This window comes from Amphibalanus amphitrite, unplaced genomic scaffold (genome assembly GCF_019059575.1).
Source record: "Amphibalanus amphitrite isolate SeventyFive unplaced genomic scaffold, NRLGWU_Aamphi_draft 000402F_arrow, whole genome shotgun sequence".
NCBI classification, from domain to species: domain Eukaryota; kingdom Metazoa; phylum Arthropoda; class Thecostraca; order Balanomorpha; family Balanidae; genus Amphibalanus; species Amphibalanus amphitrite.
The window spans coordinates 413,165-428,235 of record NW_024881896.1 but is presented as its reverse complement, the minus strand read 5'-3'; the positions used below and the strand labels follow the sequence as shown (position 1 = coordinate 428,235).

Sequence of the window (15,071 nt, the reverse complement as noted above, 5' to 3'; positions counted from 1 at the left end):
GGCAGTATCGGCGCTGCCGCGACAGACACGGCGCAGTCGGCCGCGGCACGTCGTCACCGGAGGTAGTGTGTGTTTACCGCCACGGTGCACCGTGAGGACGTCAGAGGTGCGCGGTTAGAGATTGGGCGTGACCTCAGACCTGTATCACTGGGCGTCACTATCTGACGATCCCGGACCTCCTGTCTTCGCTCGAGCAGCGCTGATCTATACCGTCTATATCTGTAGACCTCATGAAGTCTTGCTTCGGGAGATTGCCATCGCACAAGGTACCAATGTCTCACCCAAGGAGCAAAGCACTGTGTCTCCGAACTTCGGCAGATGTACCAGCATTAGTGGTCTTGGTCGCAGCGTATAAACTGAAATATAATACGAGCCGACCGTGCTCGGTGCGTGATGGATAAATGGGACTGACTTTTCCAGCGCACTTAAAAATGGATAGTCGTAGTGAACTGTTTGCATTGCCGGGCATCAACGCCTACAAAGAGTTCAAAGTTTGGCGGTGAAAAATTGATGGCGGTCGGTAATGGACGGTGCGTGTGTATTGGCGGAGCGAGTGACCAGTCAGTCTGGCGAGCCAACGGCCCATCCGGCCGGGAAGTCGAGGGTAACTTTAGCACACCCACCTGTGCGAGCCTCACACTCGGGCGCGGGCCTTATATAAGATACCAGCCACGTCTGGCGTGGACCCCGGCTCCGTGCCCTCCCCGGGGCGGGAACCGACAACGTCTCCCGCGGCGGGGCCGGGCGGGGCGCCGCCGCTGCAGGCCACTGCCGACTTCAAACGTGTCCAGTAACGACCCGGCTCGCCTCTAGCCGGGCTTAATTAGCCCGTGTCGCCGGATCGGGCGGCGGCGGCGGCGTCGGTGCCACGTGCGGATGACGGCCGGCCGCGGCCGCTGACGGCTAACAAGCGCGCCCGGCCCACCGGAGGCCGTAATTGTCGCCGGGTCACCGGGCGACGTGGTGCTGATTGGAGAACTTGGACGGCCGTCTCTGCCGGCCGAGACGGCTCCCCCGTCTCGCCCTCCGCCCCCGCCGGCGGAGTGGCGGTCGCCGCCACTTTAGGGACTCGGCGATGGCTTCGCCCCGGGGGAATATGGTGCTCTGAGTGGTGGTCGCTGCTCCAATTTCCGTCCTTAATTGAACTGCGAGCGGCGCTGCCATGGATGGGGAGGTAATGGTGCGACCGCCCCCGGCCCGCCCCGCCCCGCCCCGCCATCATCTCGGGTCAATAATGAATGCCGATCGAGCGCGACCATTATCGTCGTGCTCGAGCGCCACGCATCAATTGCTACCGTTTCTCGCTACGTCTCATGGGTACAGGTGGAGCGGCGAAACATATAGGTATGTGATTCAGCTTTGTGAATAGGCTGCGCTTAGTCGTGATGTTCCGTCTACATAACACGGAGCTAAAAGGAGAGCTGACAGGTACTCGGCAGTGTAAGTGCTCGAACAGCTCCAGAGTGTCGCTGGACGGACACTCTCCCGTGTTTTGTTGGTCCACTCCCCCACTTCTCCAGGCAGTGGGAGCGCTGGCCCGTCTGGGTGGAGGCGCGATCAATTATTGCCGGCGAGGTCGGATGCGCCGGCTCGCCGGAGAGCACTCCCACCTCGTCCCGGGAGGGCGGCGTAGAGGAGAGTTTCCTGTTTTGAGAAATGTGGTGAATTAAGAAAATGGCAAACGGCACTGGCTGAACCGCCCTTCGCCGCGGTCTGCTCCCAACTCTGCTTTCTGCTCCCAAACGGCACTGGCTGAACCGCCCTTCGCCGCGGTCTGCTCCCAACTCTGCTTTCAGTTTCTCCGTCGCTCTCCCAGCACTGCTGAAATTGTGGAAATAAGTTGAGCTTCATGTTCTCTGTCCACTCTTCTTTCTTTGTCCATCAAAGGCGCGTCGATTAGTTCTTAGGGCGCAGGAAACCTTTTTCCCAGACAAGTTAAACTGTTACAAGCCCTTGCGAATTGTAAGTTTTCCTTGTTAATTTGTTCACATTGATCAGTTAAAAATTTAAAAGTTGTCTTCGAAAGAAAGTTCTGTGTCCATTCCTTCGTAGCCGTTGGCCTGGATCTGGCACACGGGACAGACATTCCCTCACGGACTTAGCACTCGACAATGCTAACCGTCCCTTGGCTGATGGAAACTGACACGACATATTCTGCCCTATACACTTATACGGTGGTTTGGAATCAATGTGACGCCACTGATTTGTGCCGCCGACTGCTTTCAGCTTATATTCGTTGCGGGCATTTTGCACGTTTGTTTAATATTTAACCAGACCGCCACCTTCCGGCCCGGCGCCGTCCGTGCCTTGTGTGACAACTGCCTCCTGATGGGTGATTGGGAATGTCTACACCTTTTTAGGCGCAATTTCAAAAAGTTGAAGACCAAATTCAAAAAGTTTACATTCAAAATGCACGTGAACGTTTTGAATTTGGTCTTTAACTTTTTGAAATTGCGCCTAAAATGCTGTAGTTAACGATTCTATGTGGTGTCCCGCGGTCCACTCCTCATTTTATTGTCCTTTTACGGTGCTGTTGTCGTTATGTACAGCTCAATGGGCAATGCTCACATTAGAACAGTGGTCTGATTTACCGACAACGTACCCAACCACTGTCGTTCCCCTGTGAGCAATGTGGCAACCAGCATGCCTGGGCGATGTCACGGAGCATGCCCGCTCATAAATGGGATTGCCGATCGATGCCTGTTGGGAGACCCGCCCCGCCTCCGTATCACTGCTGATTGCAGGGACCAGACCAGCAGCGAGTTATTCACTGCCGACCAGCAGCGGGGTTATCAGTTATCACAACCGATCCCTGGGACCGGAAGCGGGATTATCAGTTATTACTGCTGATCGCTGGGACCAGCAGCGAGGTTACCAGTATGCATGAATGCAAATTGCTCCCCCGGGGACAAGTCGCCCAACCTGTTACGGCGCCACTCCACACCCAATGATGCGTAAAACGGTGACCACTGTTCTCCTCGAGACTGTGATCTCATGTGTTGTCAGCAGACCAATGGATAACAGGGAGTGATGGATGAGTTTTATTAGTCATGCGACATGCCTGCCATGCTCTGACAGTGTGTATACCGACCGTCAGTGACTAGGGCACGTACCGTGACCTGCGCTATAAGCAGTTCCGGCTGACCACAGCCGAGCCGGCAGTCCTCTCGCCGTCTTCTGGGCCAACCATTCATTGCGACACTATGTATGGTCAGACCGCTTACGTCAATGTCACCATGCGTATTTACAGAGGAGTTCCGGCGGGCCGCGCTGTCCCGGCTGTCTCACGGCTGTCACCCGGTCTGCAGAGCTCGGGACGTCAAACACTGACCGCGTGCGTCCCCCTGTTTCAGATCTTCTCGCGGGTCGGCAAGGTGCTGAAGATCGTCACGTTCACCAAGAACAACTCGTTCCAGGCGCTGATCCAGTACCCGGACGTGGTGACCGCGCAGGCGGCCAAACTGGTGAGTGGGGCGCGGCCCGGGCGCGGTTCAGTTCGGTCACGTCGCGGCCGGTCGATATTAATCCGGTTCCGCTCGGCGCGCCCCGCGCCGATCGTGCTCCGGTCAGAGCTGATGACCGGTTAGACCGGCGCTATTTTAGGCCCGCTCCCAGCCTGAATAGACGTATATTAGGCCTGATTCTAGCCAACTGACAGGGGCGGCGTTCGATTGGGTCGAGATTTGATAATATAATTTATTTGACTTATTATTATTATATATTATAATTTATTTGACGCGACTCTGGTCAGAATGATTGGGCTGCCAACTGCCCAGGCATAATCAAACGAGACACCGTTCAGAACGAAACCCCACAGGAATAGCCCGGACACGACATTTTCTTACGCAACACGATCTGATCGCCTCGGTTGGAACGGGTGCCGACTGTTTACGTACGTGAACACTGAACATACCTCCAATCTCTGGCTGCACGGGACGATTTCTGACACCTGCCCAGCTAATCCGCGCGATAAGATTGCCTCTCTGCGCGACTTGACGCCGGTGTGTCGATGGCGCGCAGTTTGATGCGGCCACGTGGCGGGCGGGCGCCGGCGGTGCTGCGGTGTTTGCCAACAGTCTGGCCGGGTTGACATCATGTCGCGTCCGTGCCGAGCCGTGCCGGCCGCGGTCCGGCACCTATAGATAGCCGGCCGGCCGGCCCCGGTCCGGCACCTATAGATAGCCGGCCGGCCGGCCGTGTGTCGCGGTGCAGCCGCCGGAAGCGGCGATCGGTCCGCGTCAATGGACGGACCGCCGCCGCGGCTGGCGGCAGACAGACCTACGTGAGCGCTCAGCTTCACATCAGCTCCTAAGCGACCGTTCGATGAATAAATGACTGCCCGTGCAGTCTGCGGGTAACTGTCCCCGAGCCGGGCCGGGCCGTCACAGTACGGTTCATGTAGCCGTGACGTCGCACGGCCCGTGCAGCCGTGACGTCGCACGGCCCGCGCAGCCGTGACGTCTGCCGCCGTGACGTTCCTCTTAGTTTGACTGACGGCGCCAGGATATGTGGGGCTCTTTAGCTTCAGGTAGAGACTGATGGGCGACCAAGGTGACGATATTAGTTTACCGTTCACCGTTGTGTGTACAAAGAACACACCCGTGGTGTAGCGAGGTAATAAACAAAGTCGAGGCAGCCTGGAAGCTCCAGGTCACCATTCGTGGCGCTATCTATCCCAATCTCCCTATCATTAGCGGATTCAGAAAGTCGCAAGTCCTGCAAAAGAATGGTAAAAAATGAATCTACAAATCTAATAAAATGCAACGCGCAATATCATTCGCATGCCTTTTGTGTAGTATGCAGATGCTCGCCCTTGCGCAAAACGTGTCACAATAGTTGCAGTTAATGAATATTCCTCCCTCCACTCTGATAAGGCTCTCCTTCTCCCATCCTCCGTCGGACTAACCTTTTGTGCTGCTCCGCTCATTGTAAACTATCGTTTGAGTGCTGGCTATCACTAAATTGGCCTCTGTTTGTAGTCACATTACTTCTGGCACCGATAATGCAGCTTTCATTCGTTTAGGAAATATTTCGCTCTAAAAGGGAATGGTGTCGCACGTAGCAAATGACTATATGCATCGCATCGTACAACAAATTTAATGCACTTTATTTTTGCCGACGTGTACCTAACTGGTATCCGACTCCGAATAGGAAGGATTTCATGCGGCGCTGTATTCGCCTACACGGAACGTGAGCTGTCAGCAGTCACGAGGACCAGAGTCTCGGGATTTATAAGTTCCGGCGCTGTTTGGTAACTGCAATCCATTTTCATCACAGATCCATGTTTTGTATTTCAGCCAATGTCAGTGTTTCGGTCATTACTATTTCAAAAGCCCACTGGCTCTCGCATAAGCCTGAATAGCAGAAATGGCCATGCCGACTGGCTGCGATTGCTGGTTGTGAGACCGCTGCCGGCGTTATTGACCTCTGTGCGCAAAGTGAGTGTCCCGGTGGTAGGCGAGATGAGGCGCCCCGGCGGAGCGTGCCTGCCTGAGATTACGCGTCCGCCCCTCACCCGCGTGTCCGACAGCCAGCGCCAATTATGTCGAATCACGACGAACAATGCCAAAGTTGGGCCGACTCGTCGACAACAAAATTACACAAGTTTTAGCGAGCAGCGAAAACAGGGTCTGACTCGGCTTTCAAGGGACGCACTCTGAATGGAAATTTATGTAATGAAATGACGACAAACACCCAACACCGCTGAAAACATGGAGCTTAATCATACGTTATCTCAGTCAAGTATGCGTCACCGAGGCTGCATTAACGTGGTTATTCACTGCTTGCATATCCACCGGTATATTTTGCGTCGTGTATGCATTGGTATTCTCCGTTGACTTCTGTCAAATATGCAAACAATTAACGTTTGAACTTTTCTGAGCACACCGTTTCGCGGCGCTATATGGAAATACGGGGTCCGGACGTGCAACTGCATTTAACTCGCAGTGCATGGTGGATCGCACTAGCCTTACCACTGATGACCGCTGTTCCCAGCAACTGGATGGCCAAAATATCTACAACTCGTGCTGCACTCTGCGCATCGAATACTCCAAGCTGCCCAGCCTGAACGTCAAGTACAACAACGACAAGTCCCGCGACTACACCAACCCCAGCCTGCCCACAGGTGACCCCACGCTCGATTCGTCCGCCTTTATCCTGGGAGGTAGGTGATGGCACGCACGCCCCGGGCCCGGCACCAGCCAGTCTCCCCGCGGCGGGCCGCCCGCCGGCCGCCTGCGGGAGGCCCCCCGGCCGCCCCCGCCCCCGCCCTGCTTCTCCCGCCCGCTTGGTGACTGCGGCCCGCCCCGCGGAGGCTGGCTGGCTCCGGTGGGCCCCCGACCGGTGCTGGTGGCTGACTCGCCCGTCACGTGTCCCCCGCTGTGTGTGTTTGGTATCCGGCTACCACTAACATGTATCGGCCCGACACGCCTGCATGACTCACCGGTGCAACCGCATCCAGCACACCGACCCAGCCCAGACCGAGACGGTGCACCTGGATCCCAACAAACGCTGGCTTGGTGGTGGGTGGGTGTGCAGACGACAGCGACGAGCCATCATATGATGACTTTCAGGAGGAGTATGCTTCAGCTGCAGACCAGACACTGGACATGCTGAGCGTCTGTTAGTCTCCTTCCCCTTCCACTGTCTCAGAGTCGCAGCAAGTGCCGCCCCAAGTGTGACACCGTTGTCTCACGTGCATTGTCTCGCTTGTTCCACAGCTTGATTGGGTGATGGACGATGGTGGTGGGTGCTTGCTTTTACGCTTTGCCTTAATATTCCTGTCTGAGCTGGTAGAATAATGTACGCTGAGTTCAGAAGTTGTCCACTGTTTTGAACGTATCCCGATCTCGCTTTGCCTGTTGGTGACGTCGGGTTTTATGTAGCGATGGTGACGTCAAGTTCCGATATATCGCTTTCCGAGTACGTCAGCTGGCGTTTGTTGATGGAGTCGGCGGGCGGTGCGCACTGTTTATGAGACTCGATAAGATGTTTCGGGGTTCGATCAGCGCCTGCTGCAGTAACGGTGGCGGCCTGTGAGGTCTGTCCGAGACTCCATGAGCCGAGGCCCGTCCCCCGTCCTGCCCTGTCCCGGTTCAGGTGTTTCTGGCTCAGTGGCCTGCCCCGGGTTCCGGCAGTGTCTGACCTGTGACCTGCCCCGCGGGTCCCGGCAGTGACCCTGTACCCCTCCCACCGACCCCGTCTGACCTGTGCCCGCCCCTCCCCTCCCCCAGGCGGCACTCCGGGCATGCTGTCTCCGTTCGGCCTGCACGGCCTGGCGCCGGGCCTGGCCGGGGGGTTCCCTGCCGGCATGGGAGGTGAGTCGGCACCAGGAGCGTGCTCCCCCATCAGCTCCACCCGCAGCGGACCCACTGACCGCCACCCACACTCAATTCAGCCCTCTCGGCTCCACGAACCCGACCGCAGTCCCATGCTGCTCTCAGAGATGAATTATGCATATACGTGCACTTTGCTTTGCCTCTCTATTTCCAGGCACGCCTCTGTAACCTATATTTCTCTCTGCATTTGTAACTCTGCGTGCTCTATCTGATCAGTTCCGCCTATGAACTGGCTATACTGGCTTCCTGGGAGGCCGGGTGCTATGCTGCGCCTCTTCGCCTTGTACTTGCGGCCAGCTCTCGGCACCTGTCTCTGTACTGGCCTTCTGCTGGCCACCTCTCTGACTCCTCTCGCTCTCTGTCTTTCAGAGGCCGCCAGTGCTGCCGCCGGCGCCGGCCGTTCAGGTTGGCGCTCTCTTTCTATTCTCTCTATTTTCTATCTCTCGCTGTGTCCGTCGTAGTCTCGTTTCTCCATCCCGCGATCGTGCCTCCGGTCTTCGATCGCGTCTCTGTTCTCATCTGGGGCGCGCTCACCCGCTGCAGCCCGTTGGGTCACCCGTAGATGATTGTTTGGTAGAAGGCTGCTGCTGTGATGAGTTGGCCGGAGTTCGGACACTGAGCCTCATCTACCCTGCCGTTAGAGAGGGGGAGGGGGATTGACGATGGGAAAGCAATTAAAAAGCTGTCACCGCCTGCAGTGCGCGCCGAGTCTCTCTTCCCGTGTCCCTGCAGAGAACTTCCGGAAAAGTTTGTTTGCGTCCCGCGTTCACGGTGGCTAAGGACTTTGTTTCCTTGGGATTAAAAGTTTTTTTTACCGACCTTTTACGGGAGTTCGCTCACGCTGGCTGTGGAGAGAAAACAAACCTGTTGCACTGGTTGTCAGTATTTTACGATTGGGTATCCGGAAAAGTTCGAGCTCTTCTCTTCTAAATTGAACTTCATTCATTCAATCATTATGGAAAGTATTGCAGAGTTTCGCGTCAAATTGCTTTCGCCACTCACAGACGAAAGACAGTCATAGTTTGTATTCGCGCGTATAGGTGTCGCTAGTAGTGCACGCCTGAAGGTATACTGTACCGCAAGGTTCGAGCCCGCCACCGCGAGCGGCTGGGTGGCTGTGCCCCGTGGGGCTACGCACGAGACATAAGGCAGACTGCTTTGGCTGCTGTGGCTGGGGAAGTAGTTCGATTAATACAATCTTGCAAACATTCCCGGTTTACGTCATACGCTTTGTTTTTTATACTGTGCGCGCGAGCCGCATGATGCCGTCTACACGGCTACGTCGCCTAGTTTTATCACGTGTTCGTTGGTTTTACCGACCTGTAACAAGTTACACCGCCCCGGGAGGGACGGGTTGAAGTTTTCTTATCCTTGTGTGCCGCTGGTGACACCCCTCCCTCGTTGACCCGCAGTTCCGTTCGCCGGTATGGTCCCCGGCGGTCTGCCGGGCGCCTCGATGGGCATGACGGGCCGGCTGCCCGGGCACCCCATGACCGGCGCCGTGCTGCTCGTCTCCAACCTGGACGAGGAGGTGGGTGCCGCACTGCCCGGGGTGCTTTATCCCCCCCCCCCCCACGCACACGCCGCAGCGACTGCTCATCACATACCCGCTCACGTTTTGGCCTCAGCCACGTGCTAAACGAGTATCCTACTGCTGGCTCCCTGTGACACACGTGTGATGATGCAGTCCCGCTGGGATAAGAAATCCCCCCACCCGCAGCTTCGGTATGAATAGCACTTTATTTTTTAAGAAGCTTTTAGTCCGTCCGTCGTCTCGCTTTGGGATTTGATTGTCTAATCTAAAACGTCGCTTTTGAGTGGGGAAGTTAGAGCAGACCATTTGTCATGTTAACTTACCAGCAGAATAAGCGTGGGTGAAATATATTTTGATTCAGCACAAAGTGCCCAGATTTCATAATACATCGCATCCTAATTCCTAAAACGTTTAGCTTACCCCATATTTGGCTAATTCCCGCCAGAGCAGAGGAACTTTGAGTTTATCGAAGTTCAGCTAAAAAATAAACTTTTAAACGTAACGGGTTGTTCGTACTTTGCCACTTGAACCCTACCAGAGTAATTTACTATGCGTAGTGGCTAGTGCTGTTTTACCGTATGCTCGATCCCATGTAGTGAGTTAGTGCGTGAACTAGTCTCGACAGTAGGTATTCACCCAGTGACTCTACGCAGCGCTATCACCATTCACACTGTGTTGACGTGCATCTGCCGTGCCCGTTCTAATCGGTCTGTTTTCTCTTCCTGTTGCCCGCCGCGCGTGTGCGCGCCTTCGCCTGTGCGCCTCCGCCTGTAGATGGCCTCTCCTGAAGCTCTCTTCACTCTTTTCGGTACGTCACGTGCTGCTGTCGCGGTCGGTCGGGCCGCCGCTCTGCCGCGGGTCGCGGGTCGGGGTCAAGCCGGGCTGGGACGGACGGGCGGGCGAAAGGGGGGACCCGACCCCGCTCACACGCCCGGACCGAGTTCTCCAATCAGTTCCGCTGTGTCAAATGTGGCCGTTTCCGCGCGGCGCCGTGCCCCGCCGCCCCCGATCGGTGCGGAGACGGCCCTCAGTATCGGGTCGGGGTGGCACTTCAATCCGGCGCGCACCGTGATGCCATGTCGCGCGCCCGGCGACCCGGCCCCCACTGACCTCACCCGGCGTTCGCAGGCGTCTACGGCGACGTACAGCGGGTGAAGATCCTCTTCAACAAGAAGGATAACGCCCTGGTACAAATGCTCGAGCCGCACCAGGCCAGTGTGGGTGAGTGTCCGCCGCCGTCGCCGCCGCTCGGCCAACTTTATGGCTCCCCGGCAGCGGTTGCCGCCATAAAGTCTGATTAAAAAATGGTTTGTCGTGCCAATGTGTCCCCGGGCGGCCGTTGTCGGGGCGGGCGCCGTTCGTCTCCCTCGGCCGACGGCCGGGGCCGTCCGTCACGGGCCGCCGGCACACTGCAGCCCGGGTCCGGGAGCGCGCCCGCACCGTGAGGGGAGGACGGCCCAGGGTTCACCGGTCCCCGGCCGGGTACAGGTCGTGCCCTGGTTCTGTTGGGACGTGCCGTGCCACATTCGCGTGACACTTGGGCGACCCGAGGCTGACACTGCCGTCCCACAGGGAGGCAGGGGAGTTCCCGTGTTGCTTTCAGCGGGGCTTTTCGACCTCCGACCTCAGTCCGACACAGATCCTACTTAAGTATTCCGAATAAATGCGATAACGGTCGCAATCACGTACGATCACGAGTTCCTGTGTGAGCGTTAGCGACCTGGTTCGCCATACCTAACCTTTGCCTAATGTTTTCCAATGTCATTACGGCCATCTCCCTGCCGGATGGCCGCCTCAGTCTGATGGAGTGCCGCGTCTGACTGTGCCGACCTTTGGCCTGTGTGCCCGCAGCGCTCAGTCACCTGGACAAGGTGAAGGTGTGGGGCCGCCAGATCCGGGTGATGCCCAGCAAACACCAGACCGTCCAGATGCCCAAGGACGGCCAGCCGGACGCCGGCCTCACCAAGGACTTCACCAACTCGTCGCTGCACCGCTTCAAGAAGCCGGGCAGCAAGAACTACCAGAACATCTACCCGCCGTCGGCGACGCTGCACCTCTCCAACGTCCCGCCGCACGTCACCGAACAGGACATCCGGCAGGCCTTCGAGGTGGCCGGCTTCGACGTCAAGGCCTTCAAATTCTTCCCGTGAGTGACCCGGGGGCAGTGAACTCCGGCTGGTCCGGTGGGGTCCAATACGCTGTGGTGCATTCGGTACGTTCGATTTTGTTCCGCAGACTCCCCGGGAGACGATGTTTTCTAGGAGGCCAGTAGTTTCTCTCAGAGTTCTGGGAAGTTCGCCTTGAATTACTCATCTCTGCGACCATCGTCGAAAAGTGAGACTTTCAGACTTTATTTGTATCTTTGCGCGAGAAGCAATATTGGCTTCCCGCCGCTGTGCCCCCGCCGCCGCTACTTCAACTGCTCAGTCTGAGCAGTATAAAATGACAAACTTGGGACCTACCGTCCTTCCATACTGGAATAGGATAATAACTTCAGGGAGATAGGCCAGTACGAATGAAGCACTTATGCACGTAAAAGGGTAAAGTGCCGCCCATGAATGTACGATTCCCCACACGCCGCCGTTTGCCGCCGCCAAATCGTCCTTTGGCCGTCCGGTTATGTATGTTTGCCGCACGTGTTGCTGTGTCGTCATGGTGGGAAGGCCCAGGTGCGATCGACCGCCGGCCGTGCGGGTGTGACGTCACCATCTGACGTCACCGGCGGGTGTGCTGCTCACAGGAAGCGTGACGGCGCGGAGGCGGAGGCGGGCCAGCAGCGGCGCGACCACCGGATGGCGCTCATTCAGCTGGGCTCCGTCGACGAGGCCGTCATGGCACTCATTGTAAGTATTCATCAGCTGGAACTCATTGTGAGTTTTCCTCAGCTCGGACGCATTGTGATTATTCCTCAGTTCGAGGGGTCCGGTCATTGTGAGTACTCCGTATTGCTCACTAGATTGCAGTTCTCTTGTCCGCGGAGCAAAGTTCACCACGAAAAGTTGATAATTCTAAATGGCAATGCAATAGGTACTCATCGAACTTCACTGCTAACATGGGCAAAATGTAAGCCAGCAGCTACCCAATGCGGTGCTGGTGCCTATCTTTCCTCACATCCCATCCACTTTGCCACCCAGACTGAGATTATCCTGGTTTCCTCCCGGACCATAGCCCTCCCCGGGGAGCTCCCTCTCCGGTTCAATATCAGCCGTGCTAAAACCCTCCCTGATACCGCGTCTCTGACTATACTCGCCCACCAAACGCACACCTAACTCGGCTGCGGCTCAGCTGCGGCAGTGAGCTGGGAGCGCCGATTGACGCCGGCGGGAGGGGAGCGCCCAGACGCCGTGTGCCGTACGCCAGCCGGCACCTAATGCCTTTACTGTGTTGCCGGCGTCGTAAAGCAGGCTTTGTGGCGCGGCTCTGCACGGGACGTTACTGCTCGCCGGTAGTCGGCGGAGCGGCGCGAGACGAATTCTGTGGCACCCGTTCAAAACCGTTAGGAATGGCGAGATTAAATGCTGCCAAAAATGCGGCCGTCCCGGCTGTGTTCTAGGATGTTGCCACGTTACTGGTTCCGGTAGATTGGTATCTTCATTGACCGTGCAAGGGCTCAACTGGTGCGCAAAGTTCCAAAGATGCCACGCGCTAATATTGTTGTCTAGCGACTCATCGTGTTAGAAGGCGCATGCTGCAGGGTTAGACTCGTAATTGGCAGAGGCATTATTGAAACGCTGAAAAGATGGAGCATACGAGAAGTGTGATGAATTCAAATAGACAGAACTTATATTCAGATGCCGCTTGCTGCTGCCTCCCTATAGTTTGGCCCTGGAGATGATGCCAGCAATCTACCTTTGGCCGTTGCGGCGTTTAGGTCAGTAAGACATTAATCACACCCAAAACGATAAAATTAATGAAATGTTTTAAAACATTCATCCAACACGAGTTTGGCATTCAACTGGCATACCACCAAAATCCAAATGTTCCATCATTTCACTGCCGTCGTGTTTCACCAACGGTTATTTCCTAGGAAAGCTATCTCTAGTGAAGGCGCATTTGAACCTCCCCCACCCTGCAATCCTACAGGCATGATTTACGCCGGTTTTAGCGTCACCGACGGTAATAAACTAACCCATATAAGCATAGGTGTCGATTTGTATACTTTTGGGTGTGCCCGGGCACCCCCAATGCTGAGTTGGGCACCCCCCAAGGGGCTCTGGGCGCCCACAACTAAAGTTGGTACTGGCATCACTGTTACGATTCTTTGAACACATTGTTTTCTCTAATTCGTAGGCGTAGGAGCCGGGGGGGGGGGGGGGGGGTTAGTGGGACAGTTTGCCCCCCCCCCCCAACTCTGGGGCCGTGAGGACCGTGCCCCCACAGCTTTAAGACGGAATATCTCACTTTTTTGCAAATGTTTCTTTTTTGGTGAAAACGCCAAGGGATGAAAAATAAGTGGCCTAAGACCGGCGAGAAAACTAGGTTTGGGGGTACCCTAGATTAATTTCAATTATGGTGTGCCCCCCCCCCCCCCCGCAGTCTGAAAGTAGTTCCCGCGCCCCTGCTCTAATTACCGTACATCAAAATGCGTTGTAAAAAATAGACACAATTTTTCGCTTTATTTATACCAGACAGCAGGATTTGGTAGCAATTCGACGCATTCGTGCCGCGTCAATGGGTTTTCGGTTCCGGACGTCCTGAAGTTTTGCTTTGAGTGGCGAGATAATCTTTTGGTCCGAAATATCATGGTTTAACCCGCGCACCAACGGGGATCCGCATTCCGCGCCAACTTCACACCGACGGGGGCGGATACCTGCTCCCGTGATATCTCGAGAACGAAGCAAGATAGAAACAAGCGGTAAATGGCATGGGATACAGACGGACAAAGTATACAATTTTTACTGAGGTCATTTTCAGGTCAGGTAAAAAATGACGTCACAGGGATAAATAAGTCAAAATAGCGGCGTTGTACAAAATGTATATCTCGAAACTTCGATACCGGTGACCTAAGGTCAGGTCAACTTTGCCACCTCCCCATTACCTTTAAGTCCATGGGATAATTCTTCGGAATGTTTGAGACGAGGCATTAGTATCATGGATGTTAGTTGTCGGACTTTCGTTCCCGTCTTGAGGTGAGATGTTAGTTTCACAACATTTCGGCCAGTTACTTCTCCGGCCGTCGTCAGTTGTTCTTTGGTCCACAGTAAGATCTTGGGTGTTGGTGGCGTTGCGCCGTACGCGTCATACCTTATCGAAAGCTCCTGTGGTCAGCGGGAAATGATCTCGGGTTGCCCCGGTAATAGGCGACAGTTGTTACTAATACTCCACCGCTCGAGGCAGACATAGCGGCCAGACAAACGAACATCTCATCTCAAGACGGGGACGAAAGTCCGACATCTATCACCAGTGTCAATGGAAGGGAATTAAAATGCGTTTTTTTCTGGACGGACACCATTCTGAACACTTCCAAACACCTATTAACAATTCAACATGACACACTGAACTGGAAAATGACACCCGACGTGAAAATGACGTGACCCTTCCTTATATCCCTAAGGTCATCTCAGGTCACAAAAGGGAGCCTAACAGTTTTTCGTTAATAACTTCTGGTAGGCGCATGCTAGAGCGATGATCGACTGAACGGATCGACTGACATGAAACATAACCTTTTCCGGTCAGGTCTTGACCTTGACCCGGGGTCCAATTTCTTAATGAAATTTCAAGGTCAAACTATAGTTTATTTGACGCGTCTTGATAACAACATGATGGCTGGCAAAATAAATGTCATGACTTTCTCGAGTTAATAGCTATGGCAGAAAAAAAGCTTTTTCATAAGTGGCTATTATTGGAGTTTTTGCCCACTGGAGAGTTTATGCTAAGCCGTTGACCTGAGGTCAAATCTGAGGACTACTTTGGCGAAAGAGCGTTGAAAGAGCTATCGACTGCGCTTTTCCGCGGCGCTGCAGCTCTATTAGTTCCCAAATTATGCGCCAGGTTTTCGCAAATTGTTCAAACAATCCAAACTTGACCTTTTATGATCTCTGGTCACCTGAGCTTTGACCTGACCTCATAAAGACCAAGTATTCTCTTTTTATTTTAACTGTCTTTCTAATGCCGCCTACCGCTTGTCGCTACGTGGCCCAGGAGCCGATTTAGACGGGGGTGTTCAGACACACACCCCCGGCCCGGCGCGGAAGGCGCTG

The 15,071-nt window shown here is 55.2% G+C and overlaps 1 protein-coding gene across 15 annotated transcripts in view; it reads left to right on the top strand.

The window, feature by feature from the left end:
* The window catches only part of LOC122390604 (polypyrimidine tract-binding protein 2-like), a 62,976-nt gene that overhangs the window by 44,697 nt on the left and 3,208 nt on the right, over positions 1-15,071 (top strand). For 4 of the 15 annotated variants that reach the window (XM_043383725.1, XM_043383730.1, XM_043383729.1 and 1 more), the window contains 9 exons: positions 3,354-3,464; positions 5,995-6,163; positions 7,233-7,316; positions 7,707-7,742; positions 8,750-8,868; positions 9,646-9,679; positions 10,000-10,092; positions 10,723-11,017; positions 11,612-11,714. In XM_043383725.1, coding sequence (XP_043239660.1) covers positions 3,354-3,464; positions 5,995-6,163; positions 7,233-7,316; positions 7,707-7,742; positions 8,750-8,868; positions 9,646-9,679; positions 10,000-10,092; positions 10,723-11,017; positions 11,612-11,714 — 1,044 coding nt within the window. The remainder of the gene's footprint in view (positions 1-3,353; positions 3,465-5,994; positions 6,164-7,232; positions 7,317-7,706; positions 7,743-8,749; positions 8,869-9,645; positions 9,680-9,999; positions 10,093-10,722; positions 11,018-11,611; positions 11,715-15,071) is intronic. The other 11 variants (XM_043383728.1, XM_043383737.1, XM_043383735.1 and 8 more) reach the window with 3 other exon arrangements.